Source organism: Capricornis sumatraensis, chromosome 3 (genome assembly GCF_032405125.1).
Source record: "Capricornis sumatraensis isolate serow.1 chromosome 3, serow.2, whole genome shotgun sequence".
NCBI classification, from domain to species: Eukaryota; Metazoa; Chordata; class Mammalia; order Artiodactyla; family Bovidae; genus Capricornis; species Capricornis sumatraensis.
Window position 1 is genome coordinate 20,843,659 of NC_091071.1, and position 24,787 is coordinate 20,868,445.

Consider the following 24,787-nt stretch of genomic DNA (forward strand, 5'->3'; position numbering starts at 1 on the left):
AGAACCTTAAGAATCTAACGGTGTGGTTCAAGGATTGTGAGGCAATGGGAAACTACACAGAGCCAGGAAGGGGCAGTGAGACCAGAACCTTCAGGAACATTTACCAAGTAGGACAAAGAGGAGAGAGGGTCCAATGGGAGCAGTGCTGGGTCAAAACCAATTCTGCCAACTACAGTCACTGCCCATGCCCAGGTCTCTGCTTTCATCCTGCTGCTGGTAACAGACCTCCCTCCCCCGTCCTGGGTCTTTGTGGCTTGCGGCTGAAGCTGCAGCTCCATTTCAGTGTTTGATCAAACGTGTCCTGGCAGAGTGAGGACTGCGTGGCGGCCTGCCCTCCAACCCCTGGAGGCCAGGCAGGGGAAGGCCCTGACAGGGACCTGGCTGACTGCCAAGCTGGGAGCTGGACTCACACGGAGTGCATCAAGTTGGATCCCTTTATCAGCTATTTTCAGCAGGAACAAATGTGGATATACCCAAGAGCCAAATAAGGAAGATGGTAACATGGTACCCCACAACTGGACAAAAAATGACTCCAGGCCCAGTTTCAATGTTTGTCAATCCCCAATACAGATCAGGCGCATGAAGAATTTGAAGGAAAAGGAGACGCAATTAATTATCAAACTTTAATTGATAGACTAATCTTACAGGATAAACAATAATAAGACAGCTAGTCAAGGTTACACTTTAAAAAAAAAATTTTCCAGCAGCGCAAATCTAATAGACTAAATACGTTCATCTCCTCCCAAACAGGCATTTGATTAAAAACAAAACCAGAACAGAGCGTACACCACAAGGAAAACATGGTACTTACGTACATTGCCAAATAAATCTGGAGAACTCGTTAGGAAAGAAAGAGATTCTTAGAAATTCAGAAAGCAGTAGAACCACCCAGCCTGGCAGGTCAACTGACCAGATGTCACGCGCACTGGAGGGCTCCTGACCACCTGCGACTTCAGAAAGGCCACCAGGCCCGGCGAAGAAGGGAACAGGTGCCAGTCCTAAGATGACTTGATCACAAAGCCTGAAGACAAAGGACTATCCTTTCCGAGACAACAGGCAAGGAGAGAAAGAGGCGGCTTCAGAGGACGGGGTGGAAAGCAAGCCGCCCTTGGCACACAGGGTCCTGCCTCTGGCAAAGAGGGCGGGCCAAGCGTGAGCGCCTGGGACCGTTCCTCCAGGCACCTGGTGAAAGGGAGAGTAAGAAGCAAGGCAGCCCGTTCCAGCTGAGATCCGGCAACTGAGTGGTGAAGGGAGTCTCCCTGGCCCTCATCATGGAAAGCAGGAGCCTACAGAGGCCTCACCTGGCCCACCACGTCCACGATATAGCAAAGTGCACCCTTAGCTCAGCTTGACTTTCTTTTTAAAAAGAGCTGACGCTACTTGCAAAAGGCCCATCATCGATTAAAACTGAATACCAAATAGTTGAATACTGAATACCAAAGAGTTGGACCAAGTCTTGAGACCATCTCTCTCAGTTTTCTGAAAAGGCTGACTGAAATAGAGCTGACGGCAGGGATACCTCGTCCCTACTCTGCCAAGTGGCGGAGGGGAGGGAAGGAAAGGCTTGTTGTTCTGCGAAAGGGCTGCCAGCTCCAGGAGAGAAGGCAGCCTCACGCCCCTGCCCGCCCTCAGAGCCCCGCGAGGGGTCCTGGCCCCTCCCCAGCGAGGACTCGGCGCGGAGAGAAGCCTGAGGGAGAATGAACACCGCGATGCTACCGAAGGGGAAGGAGTGTCTGAATTTGCTAACACAGATTTAGTCAGTACATCCTGGACCATAAGAAGCTGACGACGAGCCTGCTCAGGGGCCGACTAACAGACTAGTGAGCGCTGCTGGGACCCAGGCGCGGCTCTCCCCAGACGGGGCTTCCTGCAAGGGCTCCACAGGGACGGGGCGGCCAGAGCCCAAGATCGGGCCAGCACAGTTCGTGGGCTCTGGAAAGCAACGCTCGAACAGGTCCATACGAAAAGATGTCATTTACAGTATTTATATAGAAGATCTCCAAGTAAGGAAAAAAGCACCATTTTTACTTCAAATAAAAAGGCTCACACAGGCTTTGGTCCTGTTTTGAGACGACACCAGCCTGAGCGAGAAGCGGTTTGGCCCTTGGGGAGCAGGGAGTCCGGACGCACACCGTCACTGGGAGGAAGGGGCGTCACGTGGCGGGAGGCAGCCGCCCGAGCAGGGCGAGGGGGAATCCTGGTGGGAAGGGCCTTGGGGAGCAGCCCCGCGAAACGGGGACAGGACGCCTGCTTCAAGAGCGGCCGTGTGGCACTGTCAGGACAAGCCTCTGGGACAGGCAGGCTGGCCAACGGAAAGAGCAGCATTCAAACCGAGACGCCACTCCGCGAGCTCGCGAGGCCTGTCAACTGCAGAGTGAAGCTTCCACAAGCAGCAAAGACATGCTCTTTCCTCCAGGGACTGCGGGCTGACAAGGACAGAAGGGCTACAGGTACTGCTCCTTCGGCAAGGGGTGGAAAACAGGCCGTCTCCTGGATGCTACACTTCCCAGACAAACTTGTGCCCCCCAGAAAAGCAAGAGGAGATTTTCCTGCCTAGATCCGTAACCTGGCATGGACGACACCACGAAAAGCAAGAGTCGGTCTGGATGGGCTGGATTCTTGAACTACGGCTTAGAAGGGAAGGGCGCGGAAGATCACCATGAACTGGCTCACAAGGAATAGTCATCTTAGGCGAACACATGCTAATACATCTCACAGAAAGAAGGCTAACAGTCTAGAATCCAGAATGTGAAGTTTGGGACATCTCTTGCCAAACCTTACTATGAGGGCCTGCACCAGTGAGAGGAGAATCGCAAAGACAGCAGCAGAGCAACAGCGAACAGCACAAAGGGTATCATTCACCAAGAGACTGTCCCTCGTTCCAGAGTCAACCAAACCACTGGGAGACGACAGAACTTCACGTGGACAAAGGACGTTAAGGGCTAAACCCGGAAGAGGGAGAGCTAATCACGAAAGCCGTTTATCCCATTTTCGATGTTGACGTCCATTGGCCAACCCACTAGGTCAGATAACTTCTTCTTGAGAAAGGCAGCATCTCTAAACCTGGGATGAAGGACACTTGAACATAATGCATGAGGAGAAGGACCAAATGCAGGCGCGTCACTGAAAGAATCACTGGACTGCTGAAGGACTTCTCAAAAATTCCAAAGAAAGGAGGGTCTGGGTCTGTGGCTGTATGGCTGTATAACTGGCTTCCACCTGGCTCCTCTCAGAGGGGCCTCTGTTGGCACACCCACGCCAAGCTGGGCCTCAAAGCCCAATCAGCAAGGGCTATAGGCAACTGTCAAAGCAGCAGTGCCATCTCCCCAGATTGGGGCCCAAAGGGCAAGATGTTCAGACCGGAGTTGCTGGGACATACTCCGCTGCTCAGCGTATACCAGAGCCTGTGTGAGCGTCCCGACCAGACCCCTGGCTCTTCCTCTCCTGCCATGCATTCATGAGCAGCAGCGTGGCGGGAGGGAGGCCGGGCAAGGAAGTGGTGATGAGGTACAAAAGGAGGAACTGACATCTTTGGGTTTTCAGAAACAAAAATTCCCATCTAGGAAGTGAGAAAGTAAAAAGGGAAAGAATTCATTCCGAACCAGTGGACAGAGAAATATGGCTTACTAACCCCCACATTTTGCATACAATTTTATATGAAAAAGGAAAAAAAAAACCCCACCCACAACTCATCACAACGCAGTCCAAATGTTTGCAACCAAAGAGATGAAAATATTTCAGGTGAAATCACTTAAAAAAAAAACAACCAAAAAACCAGAAAGCTTTTGATCATTCCTTTCTAAACACAATTGGTAGATCTACTCTCAAACACACTTAAGAGTATTCCACACAACATGTTCAGAATTCATATTTATTGATTTCCACCGTATTGACTTTTAAAAATGGTATGAAGCTGACTGCAAGAAAGGGAACCGGTGATTTTAAGTTAAAATTAAGCTAATGGTGAAAGTACATCACCTCTGGCTTCAGTCACCACATCACCTCAGATTGGATATAGATATTTTTGAACAAAGTTCCAGAACTCTGAAATCCAGGGATGCTGCAGGCCTCTCCCAGCAATGTCCTTCACTTTGGGTCAGTCTCCTGGGCCAGAGGTGAAAGTGCTTTCAAAAATACTGCCATTTCCCCAGCACAGTGTCTTTGATTGCATCCACATATTGAGTTGGAACCCAGTACACCCAGTAGTAAGAGGCTTCCGTGGGGCCCAACTGAAACGCCTGGAAGGGAAAAAGGAGAACCAAGCGGTACTTCAGAGGTCAGGAGACTGAGCAGGCAGCACAACAGACAAGGGGAGGGCTGAGAGGTGAGCTCATTAAAATGGGAAGGGGAGAAAAACAAACAACTGTGCACATGGGGAGCATTCTCCTGTCAAAAATAAATGAATAAATAAAACATAAAAAGGTGTGGGAGCGTTAGGCATAGCCGATCCTAAAGCGGTGGTTCCCAAACTCGCGTGTGCAGCAGGGCCAGCTGGGGGCTTGTTAGATCAGACTGGGGGCTCCAGCCCTGAGACTTCCTGATTCCAGAGAGTTGGGGTGGGGCCTGAGGATCTGCACATCTAACAAGTTCCCAGGTGAGCTAATACTGCCGACCCAGACACCAGTTTGAGAACCACTGCCCTAGGCAAACCGCCACACATGCATGAGGAGACAGGAGTGTTGAAAGCAGCACTGTCAGAAATGATAAAAACCTGGAAACCACCTACATATCCATCGTAAGGGAACGCAAAATTAAAAGTGACCTAGTCAGATGAACACTGGATTTACTTTTACAAGGTATGAACTGGATCTAGAGTGAATACAGACAGATCATAATGTCGAGCCAAAAAAAAGCAAGCTGCAGAACGATACATACCATGATACCATTTATGAAAACTGAAAAAACACAAAACAATACTGTATCTTGGTCATGGATACACATGAAAATAAGCGCAGAGATGGGAAGGATCCACGTGATAAATCATGACAAGGGCAAAGGGGGAGGGGAAGACAGTGGGGACATATTCACTGTTGGTGGATTTTCTTTTATTTAAAGCAAGACTGAAAGCAAGTTGCAAGATATTTACAACAGTCATTTCTTGGTTGATGGATATATGGGTTTGTTTTAGTACTCTCGGTTCTTTTCGGTACTCTTTTAACATTTCTCTAAAAATGAAAAAGCACAGCCACCCTTTTCTAAGGTGAACTGTGAATCTATTGGAGTGGCACCTGCAAAGAGGGAATAGATATCTTCATTAAGACAAAGGCCAAGGCACTCGATGGTGCTTAGAAAAGAAAGGGGGCAATTAGAACCCACCTCTGCCAGCAACAGCTCCAGACAGAAATCGGCATTTAAACTAAATGCGAAGGCATTAGCCATCCACACCACCTCCTTAAAATATGTCCAAAATGGTCCATGCTACTTGTTGGAAATTCCTCTCCCCAGACTGTTTGAAAACTGTGGCTGTAAACCTTATGGGGTCAAACTGGTGGGACAAACCTTTCAAAAGGAGTGAAGGGAGGGGCCCAGATGACAATATTAAAGGCCAACTTTTAAAACAGAAAAAATACCTGAGCAAAAAAATAACAAATCACCTGTAAGCCTTTAAGGACTACACAGAGACTAGAGGGCCTGGGAGGAGCCTGAACCATCACCACCTCTACCAGGAGAAGGACCAGTGAACTGGGCACTCAGGGCTGCACTGCCAACCACGGCCTGGGGCAACCCTGTGCCGCCAGACCCCCACAGGGCAGCACAGGGGCCACAACTGGCTGACTTCCTAGAGCCAGGGGCCCTGCCATCTGCCAAGAGAAGGGTCACAGCTGGATATACCCTCTTCCCGGACTTTCCAATGCCTCCCTCTACTGCAAACTCTACGCCAGCCGCGTGCGGCCGTTCCTCCCTGGGACGGGGCTGACTCGGCTACAGCACAGTCACCTCCTCCAACTGAGCAGGGCGGGTGGCCCCACTCGCACCCTATCGCTGCTCAGGTCCCGTCCCTGCCACAGCGACTTTGGAGCGAGGCGGCTCAACTTCATTTTTAAAGCAGCCCCTTCAACAGTGCTGGGAGAGCGGAAGGGCTCTGCCTCACTGCTCAGGGTTGCTCGTCCCTGCTCTGCTCTGCAGACCCGGAGAACATCTCCAGACGCTCTGTCTGCAGAGGAGCAGCCACTCTCCTGAGTGCAACTCCAGGCAGAACCAGGTAAAGGCCCCACCCTCCCCACAGGGTCCTCGGCCACTTGAGGGCAGCCCCCCGGGGTAAGCACTTCACGGCAGAAGGGGGCAGCCTGATGCCCTCACAGGCACCAAGGCTAGTGGGAGGCTCTGTTTCATACACGAGACAAAACTTAAAATGAAGACCCACAAGCCATTAACCTCCTCTTTGCATTTATTTTCCTGGTCTAAAAACAAAATATTACAGATATGAGAGACACGTAAGAGATAAAAATGTATCCCCTTTAAACTGCGTGAAGGTGGTGGGTGGAGCAGGGGGAGGGGTCAGCTGCAAAATCAACAGAACTAGGAGCAGATCACGGATGAAGCTCTAAGAATTTGAACACAACAGGAGGCTCTTAAGACTGTTGTCTTCTCAACACTGAGCTCTCCCCTCCCTGCTGGAGGCGGTGCAGGCAAGGCCGCTGGCCACTTACCATCATGTGATAGTCCTCGTGCCCTTCGATGGGCTCGCTGACCACGTTTTTAATGGAACCCATGGGCAGTTTCTCAGTCCGCTCTAAGTTGAGAGGGATCACAGAGATCATTAAAGGCCCCCCCACCCCTCCTCAGGGCTGGCGGCTGGGGGGTCCACCCCCACCCTCACCTTCTGGCCAGTGCACCTCAAGCCCTGTTTGGGAGGTGGGGACTTCCTAGGAGCAAGTGGGGAACAGCACTTGGCAGGTGTGCATTACAGGCTTCCGAGAGCATAGACAGAGCCATCCTGGCGTTTCTCTGTGGAGCCTGACGACTGACAAACACCCAGCAAACTCCTCTGCACCCTTGTCGCCAAGCCCAGCCCTGGCTGAGGTCTTTGGTGTCTGGGATAGTCAAGGGACCAGGAGGAGGCAGCTGTACCCCCTGCTACTTATACAGGAAGGGGGCTGCTTGGGGTTTTACGACCAGTTTCTATACCTTGATCCTGCCCACTCCCCCTCTCAGCCCCTCTCCTTCCCCCTCCCCAGTCTCCCATCCTGATCCTGCCCACTCCCCCTCCCAGCCCCTTCCCTCCCCAGTCTCCCACCCTGATCCTGGCCACTCCTCCTCCCAGCCCCTTCCCTCCCCAGTTTCCCACCCCTCCAAACACACACACTTGAACAAACTCTCTGAGAACATCCATAACCTCTTCTGGTTAACCCGCAGGATGTACTCATCACATCGGGTCAGAAGCCCTTCTGCAGCAAGTCTAAGGATGGCAGGTAAGAAAGAGGCGGCAGTGAGGCATGCCTGGAGTGAGAGGAGACTGGAGACAAGCAGCACAAAAGGGGGCGGTGGCGCCTGTGCGGACACCTCGGGACAGGGAGCTCTCAGCGAAAGGTGAACCTGCTAGGAAAAGCTCACTACGGGCTTTGCACCAAGCAAAAATCTAAAGAAGAGGTAAGCTGACAAAACCCCAGGAACTCAGAGCCCTGGACCGTCACCTAGCTGGTGGCTTGAGACACCTAACTTCTATCCTACAGGCCTTGGTCTCTGAAAAGGAGGGTGGGGAGATGGGGCCTGAATATGCTCATTCAGATTTTGACTTTCTGAGTGGCTCTAACAGTCACCCACAGGCAGGATCTGACCAGCACTGGTCTTTTATGATGGAAACTGTTTTAAACATCAGCCATTTTGAACTGTCCAGAGATTTCACATAAAAACATGGACTTCTGGCTTCTCCTGAAAACACGGAAGATTCAACAATCCTGGGCCCACATTCCTAAGTGACAGCAATCAGCTAGATTAGAGACCTGAGCGCCCTACACACAGGGCACATACTCCCGGTGGCAGCTTCACGAGGTCACGTCCCATCTCCTGCCTAGAGCTCATTCTTCTTGCTCCGCCGGGCCTGAGGCTGTCGATACTGCCTCCCACGCACGCTAGCAAGCACAGTTTAAGCCAGGAGCCATTGCATGCCACTCCATAAAGCACCCCGTTGAGAAAGACATCAACGAACTGCTGGGACGGTCACTTCAGCAGAAAGATGAAGCCAGTGGCTGGAAGCCAACTCCCAGAACAAGCCGTCCTCCTAGGACAGTGCTTAGGAAACGCAGGGGGCAGGGTCCTGGGCCCACAGTGAGAACAAAGCCTGAAGGGACACTGATACCACTGCCTGGGTGGGAATGGAAATCCTGGCCCTGGTCACCCTTTGAAGATGTGCATGTTCACAGCCAGGCTCTTTAATGAGGCTGGTGAGCCACGAGGCTCTCAACAGCTCTGAACCCTGATCCACCAAGATTCTTCCAGAGCTCTGCCTTCAGGCCATAGCAAAAAGGTGGCAGCTTCTATGAGCTAAAGCAAAACCTCTAACATACGGAAGGGAGGCTGTCATTAGCCCCAGCAGTTATGCCATTGTTTCCTATAGAACTTCACCACCCGGAAACATTCCCTAGGAACCAACGAAGGCTTACACACTCAGTCCTCATCCAGTTCCCCTACCTGCACCCACCCTCCTGGCCAGCAGCCTTGATCCCGGCCTCCCAGTAGGCTGCAGGAGTGAAAGTGCAGGCCAAGGAAGAGGCAGGGTTCTGGCAGGTCTGCGTATGATGGAGAAGTAAGCCAACTCCCCTGCAAGGTCACGAGTAAGTGAGGATCTGACCGAGATGGAGCAGCCCATGACTGAAGAGAACTGATAATGTGCCAGGCTCTGTGGAAGAGAATGACCTACTACAGAGTTCAAAAGCCCCTGGGAAGACTGGGAAAGCCCTTAAGTTTTATGCACAACTTGCCTTGCCCATGCAGTGAGAGTCAAAAGTGAAAAAGAAGACTGGGGCAAGGAATCACAAAATTGTTAGAAAACTCAAGTATCTTGCCGGTTTAGGTCTTTGTTCATTTTAAGAATCAAGATTCGGTTAAAAACGAGAAACCTACTTTCACATTTTAAGATGATTACAATCTCATTCCCCATCACTCCTGCTCCAATTATTTTCCCTAAAACTACGGTCCCATTTTGGGATTCCCTGGTGACTCAGATGGTAAAGAATCTGCCTACAATGTGGGAGACCTGGGTTCAATCCCTGGCTCTGGAAGATCCCCTGGAGAAGGGAATGGTAACCCACTCTAGTATCCTTATCTGTGGGAATCTGTGGATATAGAAGCCTGTTGGGCCACAGTCCGTGGGGGTGGAAAGAGTCAGACACAACTGAGCAATTAACACCTCCGTGGTCCCATTTTAAGCAGAATCATACTAAATGGCCTGTCCCTGAAACCAGCTAACCTTACACAACGCGCACCACTATACCTCTCTTTACCTCTACCTCGAACTCTGAATACCTGCAGTGCTGGCCAGAAACAGGGAAACTGGGCATGTTTGGTTCCCTCCAGGAGTCTGATGGGGGACAGATAAGTCTGAGGGTAAACAGCGCTCCAGGGATAAAGCAGGGTGCTCTGTGGACAGAAGCAGCAGCAGCTCATTTGCAGCGTGGAGAGATATCAGGGAAGGCTTCCTTAGAAGAGCATGTTTAAGTAGGACCTTGGAAGATTTTTGTTAACAACAGGAACCGGAAGTAGGCATCCCGGGCAAAGGCACAGCATGACTGAAACATGAGCTGTGCAAAGCATGGTGGGAAGCTCATGGAGTGACACAGCTCAAGTATGCAGGGCACAACAGGGCAAGTGGGGCAGGAAGCCGGGTCAAAAATCTGAAAGCGAACCCCACGGTTGAGATTACTGGACCCTAGGTTGAGGCATCTGAACTTGGCCTTAAAGAGCCCAGAGTTTTTGAGGACTTGACCCAGTGAGGAAAAAGCAGTGTGGAAGATGGGCAGGACAGAAGAGATCGCAGATGGGGTTGGCACAGAGGTTAACTTGCTTTAACACAGTTCACAGATGCCAGGAATCAACAGGCACAACAGAGGGGAAAAGAAAGAGATGCAGATAATTCTGGAATGTAACTGACAAGACTTTGAACCATCTGGGAGAAGGGAGAGGGGCATCAGTCAGAGACACTTCCCAGCAAACAGCATGCCTGACTCCCGGACACAGGCAGGGAAAGGGGCGGGCAGCAGGGGGCAACCAGGCAAGGAGGGAAGGCAGGTCCTGAGCCCAGGCAGCCTCTGGCCTACAGGGGCCAGGCAGGCGACACACATGAGCAAAGCTGGCCACAGTAAAAGGCAAACGGGACAGTGACGGCTACAGCACGGCCCACCGGAAACGGCTACTTGGTGCCAGCTGATCTCCGTGTACCGCGTGAAAATGGAGGTCCTGAACAGCTAGACCTTTTGCTTCTTTTCAAGAGAAGCCAAAACAAAAAATGAACAAACAAAAAAACTCTGATCCAGTGAAATCTCCTGATTTTCACACACTGTGTGTAGAACTCAGAAAACCCTTGTCCACAGACAGGACCTGGCCCGCACGCCACAACTGAAGAGCCAATGTTTGATGGATTGGCTCTGAGATCAGACTGAAAAGAATGAGGGAAGAGGGCCCAAATAGAGGCGAGCATCAAAAAGCAAAATCTAAAGCACACAAAGCACAGTGGAGAGAGATTCCAGACTGAGGAGCAGAGATGAGCCCGAGCCCAAGCCCTGCTGGGTGCCAGAGGCAGCGAGCCAGGAAGAGGCGAGGCCAGCCCGTACCTTTCGTGCCGATCCACAGCTGGTCTTGTTCTAGCTTAAAGGTAAGCCTCACTTTTCCTCCAGACTTGTTGTACATGCCAGATAATGGTACAGCTGGCAGGCGCTCCTGGGGGCACAAAAGCATGGTAAGAGAGAGGAACCAGTAAAAAAAGGCGAGGCAGGAGAAGGCAGGAGTCGAGGCCACGACCGCAGGAACCTCAAGAAGGCAGAGGCGGAGGCTGGTTCCTTTTCAGAATGCTCACAAAGGAGTTTGGCTTACCTGAGCACCCTTAACAGATGGCATCACGTCTTCAGGTTTTCCTTTATCCAACACTTTTCTGTGTTGCTGTAAGTCAGAAAAAGATAATTATATGAAACAGCTGACTGCATTTCTGTCTTTTACTACCTCTCTGAAAAACAGGATGAAGCAAGCCTTAATATTTTGGTTCAAAAGCTTGTCCTGACTACAGATTATGGGTCCCTGACACTACAGGGCAGTGCTGTCCAGCAAAAATTTCTGTGATGGGAATACTCTGTACCTGTACTGTCCAAAACAGTAGCTGAGAGCCACTTGTGGTTGTTAAGCACTTGAAATGTGGCTAGCATAAGAACTGAATTCTTAATATTACTGAATTTTAATCAGCCACATGTGGCTACCATAGTAGACATCAAAGCTTTAGGGCAATCAGGATTTCCAGATTGCTAATTCACATAAACTCTGCTTCCTTCTCTCCCTTCCCCGAAATCACCACTGAAAAGATTACACAGCTAGCTTAAAGAAAGCCACAAAGGGTGCTTGCTCTCCTGGCAGGTACAAAATGGGGACAGCCATTTCCATCAACTCAAACTCCCACAGAAACCTGTAAGGATGTGACAGTCAGCTCAGCTCCCTAGAAGGGACATTTCTTCAACAAATGGAGATTCAGCCCACTGCAGCAATCTTCCCCACTACCCCACCCTCAACCATGCTAACCAGAAAGGTCAAGACCCACTTTTCCAAAGAGAAATGTTAACTACTCTATAGCCTGACAGTAAGCCTAATTCCACTCCCTCCTCAGGAGTTTGAAGCAGCTCATAAAGGGTTCTAATTAGGCACACGGCCCCCGAAAACTGCTCTGGTCTGGCCCAAATGCCTGAGTCTTGTTTCCTCTCCATCTGTGGCTTTAGAGGTACACTCGCTGTCTGGTCAAGCTAGAATTGTGGGTAATGGGTGGGTAAAGAGTAAACATTTCATTGAATTTAAGTACCAGGTGGCCACAAGCCAGTTCAAACTCTCACTGGCATGGCGGAAACCCTCTGGTTAGGAATAACTTCAAAAGTGCCAGACTACTAGCAAAAGGTCACTCTACATATCAGCACCAGATTCTTGAACAAGCTGATGAAAAGCTAGGAGAATGGGTCCCTCTCATCAGGCCACCTTATGCCTCATAACTGGCATCAATGGAACAAAGCTGTGTGGATTATAAGTTTAATTTGACTCATACATCCCAAGTACCTTTTGAAGAATTTTCCCTTCACTGTGGAGAACAGTTCTAAGCCTGTTAAGCTACCATTAGTAACTCAAAACCTATATTTAAGAAGCATGTTATGCTCCAAAGGCGTGACCAGGGGAAAGACTCATGTATGCCATGTTCCTATTTGACAATTTCATATGTCGTGGCAAAAGAAGACAGGAAAATGGAAATGAACTCAACTGGTTCATATCACCCCATATCTGGAGGGGAAAATGTCCAAATAAACACCTTTTACATGTGAACAGAGGTTTACAACCCCTTATCTGAAACCCTATGGACAAATGTTTTGTATAAGCATAATACAGTTTTAAAACACATTACAAGATATTCTTTGTGGGGGTCTTGGGAAGCACCTGTCACCAAACATGTTAACATTTCTAGGGTAAAACATGACTATCAATGCTAATTCTGGTCGGGTGTTGCTGCCTAGTCTGTAAGAACACTTTTGGTTTTCAGACTTGGGGTTCTGGTAGCACATATAAGAGATTATAAACCTGTAACACAAAATTGTGTGCCACACTGTTGGCCATGTGCCTTGATGCCTAAGGTCACTGAAATTAATGTTGGTCAAGGTCGGTCTACTCCCCGCAGGATACAGGTTGAGTTGAGAATATCTATTATCCTGGAACACACTAAGAGTGGCCGGGAGGTTCTGTAACTACAAGCAGGGTTGGCTGGATAAGATTGCAAGTGACCGTTCTTTCAACCAGTTCCCTCCACAGTGAAACACTCTTACTTTTCCTAGTTGCAAAAGAGAATCTGAATGGCTACAGTGATCACAAAACAAGGCTGGATCTCTTCCATCTGAAACAAGCAACAGAGCATGTGAAAAATCAGACCCTCATTTCATGACCAGGAAGGAGGGAAGAAGAAAAAAATCAGTGTAGTTATCTTCCAAGTCAGCTTCACTTGGCTTCCTGAAACAGCCAGTTTCAGAGGGACCGCTGAAAGCTACTGATTTCCCTACCTATGGAGAAAAAGGCTTGTTGACTTGGGGGAAGCCACAAGCCAAAAAAACAAATGTAATCATCTGTGTGAAATGGAGGGTCAATTCTAACAGTGGCACTTTTCTCTGGTGCTCAATAAGAGAAAAACCCGCATCTGTTTCCTTTCAATACCTGGTCTGAAGCCTGCCTTTACAAAGGCCTCATCCTAAAGTAGATAGACTTGAGACACACTGACCCGCCAGATGAGACAAAGATGCAAATCTCAGGTAGTTGTCACCTCCACTCAACAGCCAGCCGCACCCAACTGCTGCCATAAATTTCCATCATGGGCCCTGTCCGAAAAGGAGCTTATTCTAGAAAGGAGACAACCAGCCTAGGCTCGAGAAGACAAAGCCTCACTCTTCCTAGGACCAACAATCACACACGAGACTCACTTTCTGCCTGCAGAGGGGCTCCTTCTTGTTCTCTTCGGCCTTTGCGTCCTGCTGGGCAGCATCTTTGGGTGTGTTTACTGCTAAAACATCATTTATTGTGGAGCCAACCACCATGATCTTGGCCCCGCTGGTCACTTTTATTTCTCTCAATGTCTTATCCTCAGGGACAAGTCCCTTATACATGACTTTCTGCATGGCAGGCGGGAGACCTTGGGAAAAGGCAGAGGACAGTAAAAAGAAGAAATGAAAAATATTCTTTGTACAACAGACCCGTAAGTGAATACTGCTTTATCACTAATCACTGCTGTGCACTTAGGCAATTTACAACCTCTCTGAGCCTCCAGAAAGTCATCAGGGTGATGACCATAGTTCCTTATATTATGGGTTTGCTTTAAGGACTAAGAGATGGGACAAATATAGAGCATTTAGTGCAGCACAAGGTGTTAAGTAACCAATCAATGTGTGTGCTCAGTCGTGTCCAACTCTTTGCGACCCCATGGACTGTAGTACACCAGGCTCCTCTGACCTTGGAATTTTTCAGGCAAGAACCCGCTGGAGCGGGCTGCCATTTCCTCCTCCAGGAGATCTTCCCAACCCAGTGACTGAACCTACATCTCTTATGTCTCCTGCACTGGCAGGTGGATTCTTTATCACTAGCGTCATATCAGGACTTCCCTGGTGGTTATGTCGGTAAAGAGTCTGCCTGCAATGCAGGAGACCTGGGTTCGATCCCTGGGTTGGAAAGATCCCCTGGAGGAGGGCATGGCAACCCACTCCAGGATTCTTGCCTGGGAAATCCCATGGACAGAGGAGCCTGGCAGGATACAGCCCACAGGGTTACAGAGAGTTGGATACAAGTGAGCGACTAAACCTACCTACCTAGTGCCATATCAGGTATTATTCCTTCCAAGTAGTTCCTCAACCACCTTGTGACTCAAATATTAAGTGAATGTCCACAAATATCATGGATATAGAAACCAATAAGGTTCCTGTTTTTATGGAGCTTACAGCCTACCCAGAGAAAGTTTAAAAAGGAAATCATTTCAGATGGCAAAGTGCTGTAAATAAGATAAATCTACGTAATAGGAGCTGCTGTGAAGGGGCCAGCATGATAGTCACCAGCAGTGTTTCCCAAAGTTCCCTTATTAGAATTACCTGAAACATTCGCTAAAAATAATTCCTGGCCACATTCCAGACCCACTGAATCAAATTCTCCAGGGGCAAGGGCCTAGAAGCTGTAAACTTAACAAATGCCTTAGGTAATTTTATTAGAGATGTTAGACACAGGAGTTAGAAACTGGGGCCTAAGAGTCAGCGCTGGGCCTGAAACCCAGCTCAGCCGATTGGCTCTGATTTTGGATCTCATTTTCTCCATCTGAATTACGGGCACGTTACTACTTCCTTCGGCAGGCTGTTGGTAGCACTAAGAAAACTGATGGAAGAACACAGGCAACGCGATACCTAGCGTAGACAGGAGGCAGGTGCGGTGGGTAGGCTGTCAGCGCCAGGGGGATTACCTGTAATCGAGTGAATCTTCTGTTTCAGCTCGGAGCCCGTGCTGTCCAGGGGAAACTTGACGTCGTGCTTAGTCTTGTTCCAGATGATCTTCAGGTCCACCAGCTCCCTGCCCGCGCCGCCGCCCGCATCCTCGCCGTTGCTGACCGAGGCCTGGGCCGCGGGGTCCCCAGGGGGCTGGGCCGGGGCCGGCTGAAGGCTGCTTCGCGCTGCGCAGGAGTCCTCGGCCGCCGCCCCCGCCGCGGCTTCGGCCTCCACGCAGTTGAGGGACCGCGCGGGCGCCTCGGTCGCCACGGTCTCGGCCTCCACGTCCATGCCAGGCTCCTCCATGCCTGCAAGGGGGTTAGGGGGTGGACGCTCGCCGCGGACTGGGCCTGGAACCAGACTCTGCGCGAGGGCCGCCGGACCAATGCGCCCGAGCCAGGTTACTGGCGCCCCAGCGCCAGGCCACGTCCCCTAGGAGCGCCCGTTTCATCCCTGCCCTTCCCGGGCGCCCGCCACCCCCTCCAGACTCACCATCCGGGGCTCCGGCCGCCGCCATGATGATTGTGTACAACACCCACCGCTCCCGCAGAGGCCGCCGGGAAAAGGCGAGCTGGCTGAGATTGGCCCCCGCAGCAGCCCCTAATCTTGCACAGCCTGGCCGGAAACAGGTGGAGGTTTCTATGGAGACCCGCCTCCTCCGCTTCCCCGGCCCGGCCCCTGCCACGCTCTAGCTTTCGAGAACCGAGGGGGGCGGGCCCGGGATATCGCCCGCTTGCTAGGCTCTGCCCCCTTGAGGTCGAGCGGGGCCGCAGTCTTGGGAGGGGGGCGTGGGCTTGCAGGCTAGGAGCCTGGCGCCTTTAAGGGGCGGGGTTGCGCCTTCTGTGGCGGAAGCGGATTGGCTGGGAGGAGTCCCCGGAAGTGATGCACGGATGCCCACGTGTGCCTATGCCGCCCCACATGGCGGTGCTTCTGAAGAGGTTGCTGCGTCCCGGGAGGTCCCCGGCTGCTTTGGGCCGCCTGATGGGGCGGCGCGAAGCCAGCCTGGGTACTGATCCCGGGGCTGCGGTGCGAGTGCGGTTCGCCCCCAGCCCCACAGGTAACCTTGGCGGACGTGACGCTGCAGGCCGAGGCCCACCGTCTCTTGCCCGCCCCCCGAACATTCCGAACGAATCCCTTCCGGTGGAGTCAGACTGGCGGGGCAGGGAGACCTCATTATACGGAAATAGAAATATGTTTACGAGCGAAAATTATTCGCGTTGCCAGGAATTTCGTGCTTATCGTACTGTACCATTTCTTTGGGTTCCTTGTTTCTTGCGTATTCAACAAATGTTTAGTGAGTAGAGCCTGTTCTAGGCACTGAGATGCAACGGCCTTGGAGAAAGTAGGGCCCCTACTCCCTGGAAGCCTACACTGGTAGTGACTGCTACAAACATGTAAGAATATAGCTGTAGTTTAAAACAATCACATGTGTCATGCAGGAGGTGAAGCAATGTAGGGGACAAAGGGTTAGGTAGGATGCTCAGGAATGCGTTGCTGAGGAGGTGCCATGAGAGTTGAGAACCAAGTAACAAGGAGCTAGGTACCTGAAGCCAATAGAAGAAACCTTCTGGGCAGAGGAAATTGGAGGTAGAACGGTCCTGTGGTTAGTGTTGGAGCTTAGCAAGCCAGAGTGGGGCAGGGACCCATTGTGTACCCTAGTGGCCTCCACACTAGTTCCTCAAGTTCTTTTCCATCTGAGGCAACCTCCTACCCTCTTCACAAAAAGCACACCTCTCGTTCTAAACTACTGGGTCCCAAAGCTACCATTGTAAAAGATCCTACCTGCACAGGATGACAAGGATATTACTTGCCAGGCACTATAGTGTAGAGCCTGCTCCTCATACCACCCCTGGGTTTGACTGGCTTCTGATTTCTAGTGAATTACAGATTAATACTTTTATTAAATCCATATAAAGAAATTACTAGAAAATTGAAACTCTGGGAAGCATACAAAATATGAGACTTTCTATTGAATTCAACAAATGTAAAATTATTCTGTCAAAATGCTCTCAATTTCTAAGCGTTTACTTGCTATTTCTGTACCTACTTGGTTGTGAACTGCCAACAGTTTTCAGACAAGCTCTGGTTTGGGTGCAAAGGCCTGGGATTGTCTGGGTGCAGATTTCTGGCTTTGCCACTTGAGCAAAGCATTGAACGTCTGAATTTTAACATCTACCAAATAGAGCTGATAATAGTACCTGCCTCATCATTTGAGGTAATCCAGCTGAGGCACTGGAAAGGTGTGTTACCTCATAGAAAGCACTTAACAAGCAGAAGCCTCCTTTATGATGATCTTAAGTCTTGTTTCCTTGATGATTTGCTGGAAAAGCCTATGTTGGCAAGGCGGTTGACTACAGAAAGAAGAATATAGATCATTGTAATAGCTAAAATTAATGGTATACTCTGATCAGCATTTATTTCTCACAGCAATCTTGCAAGGAAGGTTTCTATTTTTTGTTGCCAATCTCTCAACAAATTAGGAAATTGAAGCTCACAAAAATCAAGTAGAATGTCCAAGGGGAGCAGAATTTGAATCAAGATCTGTAAGACGTCTTGGTTTCAACTACTCGACCCATGGCTTCTATCTTGGGGAACTCTGGTTTTGTGGTGTCCTTGCAATAACTAGCTGAAGGTCACCTATATAATCAGTGTTGAGCTAGAGTCTGCCTGATCCCAGAGGAGCGTTTCCTGTCTCATGCAGGTGCTAGCACCTGAAGATGCAAATGAGCTCATTGTGAAGACAGGGCCACAACCTTGTCCAAAGAAGGCAGGGTAAGTGGGGAAATGACAGCCCTGGGAAAACTGTTTACTCTAACTATTCAGTCAGGAATGATGAAAAAAGTAAAGTCTTTTAAGAGTTTAAACTTGGGTGGAGAAATACAGTGGAATCGAATATTAGTTTTCATTAGTATCTAAAGGCAGCAGTTAGAGCATCAAGTAGTCAAAATTCAAAATGTGTGATGTGGTTAGTCCGTACAGTGCATAGAGGGTATGTGCAAAATGTAATTATACAGTATTTTCAATTAGCAAAGTTTTTTTTTTGCCCAGGGACCTCATTGAATTTGCATAAATGAAATGCATGTGTGAAGTGGCTTCAGTGACTAACCATCTGTTTCCCCTTTGGGTGAAACTTGGTCTCAAGGCAAATCTCAGAGTAGAACGATGGGTGCAGGTGGGGAGAGCTGGAGCCGTTTTACGAAATGATATGCTCCAAAACCTGGGTGTTCTTCCACTTCTGGGATGAGGGTAAATGAGTCAGCCGCCCCAGTCCTCTGCTGTGACAGTCTGACTGCTGGAGAGATGGGACAGGGAGAGCCATTTCCTGGGCTTTGATGTTCCTTGGGCCCTTTTATCACAAGCAGAATTGACTTGCCCTTCATCTTCCCCATCTCATATGGGCTGTCCCCTTCTTCCATCAGGTTTCTTGCACCTGGGTGGCCTCCGCACTGCTTTGTACAACTACATCTTTGCCAAGAAGCACCAAGGGAGCTTCATCCTGAGGCTGGAGGACACAGATCAGACCCGTCTTGTGCCTGGGGCAGCGGAGAATATTGAGGACATGCTTGAGTGGGCAGGTGAGGCTGGCAGGGAAAGGACCCTTCTCCAGGGAAGGAGCAAGGTTCTCCCAGGTGGCGCTAGTGGTAAAGAACCCATCTGCCAATGCTGGAGTCACAAGAGACTCAGGTTCGATCCCTGGGTGGGGAAGATCCCCTGGAGGAGGGCCTGGCAACCCACTCCAATATTCTTGCCTGGAGAATCTCATGGACAGAGGAGCCTGGCCAGTTACAGTCCACTGGGTTGCAAACGGTCGGATGCGACTGAGCAGTTTAGCAAGTCAGAGAAGGAGCAGGAGAAAGAGCCTGAAAGTCTTCTCACAGGGCCCAGGGTGGAGAACTTGAGAGTCCCCAGAAGAATGGGTACAGTTGTGTTGTCTGGGGGACAGGTACCACCCAGAAAGATACTGAAGCTCCCTGGGGCGGGGGAGGGGAGGCTCCGAGGCACTTCTGAGATTCTTGTTTTTATCTCGGAGTCTCATCTCCTCCTGGGATCAGGCAGGAAACAGGCCAAGTGGAAGATGGACTGGGAGCCTCCAGGGCTGTGAAGAGCCTGAGGAAGCGCCAGCTCTTTTTGGCCATTTGGGAATCCTGGCCCAGCTCCTCAAATCTTCCGATTTCCAGGAGGAGCCAGATGGCCAAGGTTTTTTGTTTTTGTTTCGCTTTTGATGAGTGCTTCCCATTGTCAAATCTGAACTCAGATGACACATTGTATGAGTCAGACAAAATATGTGCAGCCTCTTAAGTCAGCCTCCCTGTGGGAAGTTTAATTCTGAAGCCAGCTAAGCTCGAGGAGGACAAAGGAGTGTGTGTATGTTCCCCAGGTCAGTTGCTGCCTACCTGTCAGAACAGGTATGACTACTTAAGCTCCCTACGGGAAAATGCCCAAAACTCCAAGACTCTCTCGACAATGTGTGCTCTAATCTCAGGTAAATCATTAACTAAACTCTGGGTTACTGAAGAGCAAAAACTGATTTCATTTCTGTCCTCAACTGTAGAAGACTAGCAGAAACAATCGAGATTAGCTGAGTGAAAGAATTCATGCACCAAGGTCAGTTACTGTGGTCCAGGTAGTATTCAAGCATAAAACCAAGACCCTGCCCTCAGTAAATACGGGAAGACAGACTTAAAAAAAAAAACAAACAAACTGAATTCTAGGGACTTCCCTGGTGGTCCAGTGGTTAAGACTCCAAGCTTCCACTGCTAGGGGCATGGGTTCTATCCCTGGTCAGGGAACTAAGATGCTATATGCCAGGAGGTAGGGAAAAAAAAACCACAGGTGAGCTCATCCTTACTCTGATATGAAGCAGTGATAAGTGCTGTAGAGAAAGGGGTAGCAGGTGAGCAAACCAGCAGGGAGGGGTGGGTGCTCTTTGAGATAGGACAGACTTCCCCAAGGGGTGGACAGGAGCGCAGAGACCTGCACAAAGTGAGAAGTTGGTGCCGTGGTTGCCTAGGGGGAGAAAGCTCAAAGCCCAGGGAGAAGCAGGTGTAAAGGCCCTACAGAAGCTTAGTGCTGGGCATATTTGAAGAGCAGCAAGGAAGCCAGAGTGGCCCAAGCATAGTGAGGAGACCAGCAAAAGTGAAAGTCGCTCAGTCATGTCGAACTCTTTGCGATCCCATATATTGTATAGTCCATGGAATTCTCCAGGCCAGAATACTGGAGTGGGTAGCCTTTCCCTTTCCCAGGGGATCTTCCCAACCCAGGGATCGAACCCAGGTCTCCTGCATTCCAGGCGGCTTCTTTACCAGCTGAGCCACAAGGGAAGCCCAAGAATACTGGAATGGGTAGCCTATCCCTTCTCCAGTGGATCTTCCCGACCCAAGAATCGAACTAGGGTCTCCTGCATTGCAGACGGATTCTTTACCAACTGAGCTCTCAGAGAAGCCCAAGGAGACCAGAGGACTTGGAAATGTGACATGAGGATACAGTGATGGGCAAGAGATCATGATTGGCCATGTGTGGAGCACGTGCTCCATGTCCCACAGACTGTGCTAGCACAGGGTGCTGGGATGAGCAAGAGTGATGCGTCCAGCCTCTTAGAGCCCTCAGCTCGGCCCAAGGGTATGACCAAAGCAGGCAGGGATCCACACCCCATGTGGGTAATTTCTGGATGTTCTTGCTTCAGGAGTCGACCTGTAATTTATATAATGTGAAATTCACCATTTCAAAGTGGTCTTCAGTATATTCACTGTATTGTGCATCCATCACCCCTCTAATTCTAGAACATTTCCATCAACTCAAAACTGCAAACCAGTTAGCAGGCACTCCCTGTTCCTCCTTCCCTCCTGCCAGTGGCAACCACTACCGTCAGTCTGAATAGTTTGCCCGTTTGAGATGTTTCATTTTATGACTGGCTTATACTTAGCATAAGGTCCATGTACGTTGTTGTTGTTCAGTCACTATGTCGTCGTGACTACGTGAACTGCAGCACTCCAGGTTCCCCTACCCTCTGTTATCTCCCAGAGTTGCTCAAATTCATGTGCATCAAGTCAGTGACTCTAGCTAACCATCTCAGCCTCTGCCACCCACTTCTGCTTTGGTCTTCAGTCTTCCCAGCATCTGGGTCTTTTCAAGTGAGTCACCTCTTCACCTAAAGTGGCCAAAGTATTGGAGCTTCACCTTTGGCATCAGTCCTTCCAATGAGTATTCTGGGATGATGTCCTTTAGAATTGACTGGTTTGATCTCCTTGCAGTCCAAGGGACTCTAATGAGTCTTCTTTAGCACCACAGTTCAGAAGCATCAATTCTTCATCATTCAGCCTTCTGGGCTTCCCTAGTGGCTTAGTCAGTAAAGAATCTGCCTGCAGTGCAGGAGACCCAGGTTTGGCCCCTGAGTCAGGAAGATCCCTTGGAGAAATAAATACCAACCCACTCCAGGCAAGAATACTGGACAGAGGAGCCTGACAGGCAAGAGTTGGACTCAAGTGAGTGACTAAACCACCATCACCAGCCTTCTTTAGGGTCCAGTTCTCACAACCATACATGACTACTGGAAAACCATAGCTTTGACTATATGGACCTTTGTTGGCAAAGTGATGTCTCTGCTTTTTGATACACTATCTAGGTTTGTCATAACTTTCCTTCCAAGGAGCAAGCGTCTTTTAATTTCATGGCTGCAGTCACCATCCACTGTGATTTGGGGGCCCAAGAAAATAAAAATCTTCAGTACTTTCACTTTTTCCGCTTCTATTTGCTGTGACGTGATGGCCATCTGATCCAGATGGCATGATCTTAGTTTTGTGAATGCTGAGTTTCAAGCCAGCTTTTTCACTCTCCTCTTTCATCCTCATTAAGAGACTCTTTAGTTCCTTTTCACTTTCTGCCGTTAGAGTGGTATCTGTGTATCTGAGGTTGTCGATATTTCTCCTGGCAATCTTGATTCCAGCTCGTGATTCATTCACCCTGGCATTTCTCATGATGTACTCTGCATATAAGTTAAACAAGCAGGGTGACAGTATACAGCCTTGATGGACTCCTTTCCCAATTTGAAACCAGTCAGTTTTTCCGTGTCCAGTTCTAACTGCTGGTTCTTGACCCCCATACAGGTTTCTCAGGAGACAGGGAAGGTGGTCAGGTACTCCCATCCCTTTAAGAATTTTCTATAGTTTGTTGTGATCCACACAGTCAAAGGCTTTAGCATAGTGAAGCTGAAGAAGATGTTTTTCTGGAATTTCCTTGCTATCTCTATGATCTAATGAGTGCTGGCAATTTGATCTGTGGTTCCTCTGCCTTTTCTAAACCCAGCTTGTATTAATACATCTGGAAGTTCTTGTTTCACATACTGCTGAAGCCTGCTGTTGCTTATTCACTCAGTTATGTCCAATTCTTTGTGACCCCGTGGACTGTAGCTTGCCAGGCTTCTCTGTCCATGGAATTCTCCGGGCAAGAATACTGAAGTGGGTTGCCAGTTCTTTCTCTAGGGAATCTTCACAACCCAGGGATTGAACCTGGGTCTCCTGCATTGTAGGCAGATTCTTTACCGTCTTAGCTACCAGATGGTAAAGCTAGGCTTGAAGGATTTTCAGCATAACCTTGCTAGCACATGAAATGACCACAGTTGTGTGGTAGTGTAACTATTCTTTGGATTGCCTTTTTTTGGCATTGGAATGAAAACTGACCTTTTCCAGTCCTGTGGCCCCTGCTGAATTTTCCAAATTTGCTGTCATATTGAGTATAGCATTTTAATGGCATCATTTTTTAGGATTCTAAATAGCTCAGCTGAAATTCTGTCACCTCCACAGGCTTTATTTGTAGTAATGCTTCCTAAGGCCCACTTGACTTCACACTCAAGGATGTCTGGCTCTAGGTGTGTGACCTAGATACCGTCGTGGTTATCCGGATCATTAAGAACTTTTTTGTATAATTCTCCTGTGTATTCTTACCACCTCTTCTTAATCTCTACTCCTTCTGTTGAGGTCCTTACTGTTTCTGTCCTTCATTGTCCCCATCCTTCATGAAACGTTCTCTTGATATCTCCAGTTTTCTTGAAGAGATCTTTAGTCTTTCCCATTCTATTGTTTTCCTCTATTTCTTTGCGTCATTCATTTAAGAAGGCCTCCTTATCTCTCCTTGCTCTTCTCTGGAATTCTGCATTCAGTTGGATTTATCTTCCCTTTCTCCCTTGCCTTTTGCTTGTCTTCTTTCCTCAGGTATTTGTAAAACCTCCTCAGAAAACCACTTTGCCTTCTTATATTTCTTTTTCTTTGGGATGGTTTTGGTCACTGCCTCCTGTACAATGTTAGGAACATCCATCCCTAGTTCTTCAAGCACTCTGTCTACTTGATCTAATGCCTTGAATCTGTTCATCACCTCCACTGTATAATCATAAGGGATTTGATTTAGGTCATACCTAAATCATCCCGAGATAGGCACAGTAAAGGACGGAAACGGTAAAGACGTAATAGAAGCAGAAGCAATCAAGAAAAGATGGAAAGAATACACAGAACTCTACAAAAAAGATCTTAATGACCCAGATAACCATAATGGTGTATTCCATCACTCACCTAGAGCCAGACATCCTGGAGTGTGAAGTCAAGTGGGTCTTTGGAAGCACTGCTGCCAATAAAGCTAGTGGAGGTGATGGAATTTCTGCAAAGCTATTTAACTTCCTAAAAGATGATGCTATTAAAGTGCTACAATGAATATGTCGGCAAATTTGGAAAACCCAACAATGGCCACAGGACTGGAAAAGGTCAATACTCATCCCAGTTCCTAAGAAGGGCAGTACTAAAGAATGTTCAGACCACCAGACAGTTACACTCATCTCCCATGCTAGTAAGGTTATCCTCAAAATCCTCAAGCTAGACTTCAGCATCATGTGAACCAAGAACTTCTAGATGTTCAAGCTGGGTTCAGAAAAGGCACAGGAACCAGAGATCAAATTGCCAGCATTTGCTGGATCATAGAGAAAGCAAGGGAATTCCAGAAAAACATCTATCTCTGTTTCATTGACTATGCTAAAGCCTTTGACTGTGTGGACTATCACAAAGTGTGGAAAACTCTTAAGGAGATGGGAATACCAGACTTTCTTACGTGTCTCCTGAGAAATCTCTGTGTGGGTCAGGAAGCAAGTTAGAGTCCTGTAAGGAACAACTGACTGGTTCAGGATTGAGAAAGAAGTATGACAAAGCTGTTTATTGTCACCCTGTTTAATAAAACTATACACAGAGCATATGATGCAAAATGTTGAACCGGATGAGTTAACACACTAGAATCAAGATTGCTGGGAGAAATATTAACAACCTCATTGTGAGGATAATGTCACTCTAATGGCAGAAAGTGAAGAGGAACTAAACAGCCTCTTGATGAGGGTTAAGGAGAAAAGTGAAAAAGCCAGCTTAAAACTAAATATTATATTGAAAAAACTAAGATCATGGCATCCGGTCTCATCACTTCATGGCAAATAGATGGGGGAAACGTGGAAGTAGTGACAGATTTCCTCTTCTTGGGCTCCCAAATCCCTGCAGATAGTGGCAGCAGCCATGAAATTAGAAGACAATTGCTTCTTGGCAGAAAAGCTGTGACAAACCTAGACAGTCTGTTAAAAA

At 48.9% G+C, this 24,787-nt stretch overlaps 2 protein-coding genes across 2 annotated transcripts in view; one reads left to right on the forward strand and one right to left on the reverse strand.

Moving 5' to 3' along the window:
• Window positions 1–3,363: 3,363 nt before the first annotated feature.
• On the reverse strand, window positions 3,364–15,714 carry UBFD1 (ubiquitin family domain containing 1). Its single transcript, XM_068968668.1, has 7 exons — window positions 15,675–15,714; window positions 15,161–15,490; window positions 13,644–13,852; window positions 11,029–11,094; window positions 10,770–10,875; window positions 6,651–6,733; window positions 3,364–4,238 (listed from the first exon to the last, which is right to left on the reverse strand). Exons 1-7 carry the CDS (start codon window positions 15,697–15,699, stop codon window positions 4,128–4,130), a joined length of 930 nt encoding a protein of 309 aa, XP_068824769.1. The 5' UTR covers window positions 15,700–15,714; the 3' UTR covers window positions 3,364–4,127.
• Window positions 15,715–16,100: 386 nt separating this feature from the next.
• The window catches only part of EARS2 (glutamyl-tRNA synthetase 2, mitochondrial), a 29,268-nt gene continuing 20,581 nt past the window's right edge, over window positions 16,101–24,787 (forward strand). The window contains exons 1-2 of the mRNA XM_068968286.1: window positions 16,101–16,239; window positions 18,602–18,757. Coding sequence (XP_068824387.1) covers window positions 16,101–16,239; window positions 18,602–18,757 — 295 coding nt within the window. The remainder of the gene's footprint in view (window positions 16,240–18,601; window positions 18,758–24,787) is intronic.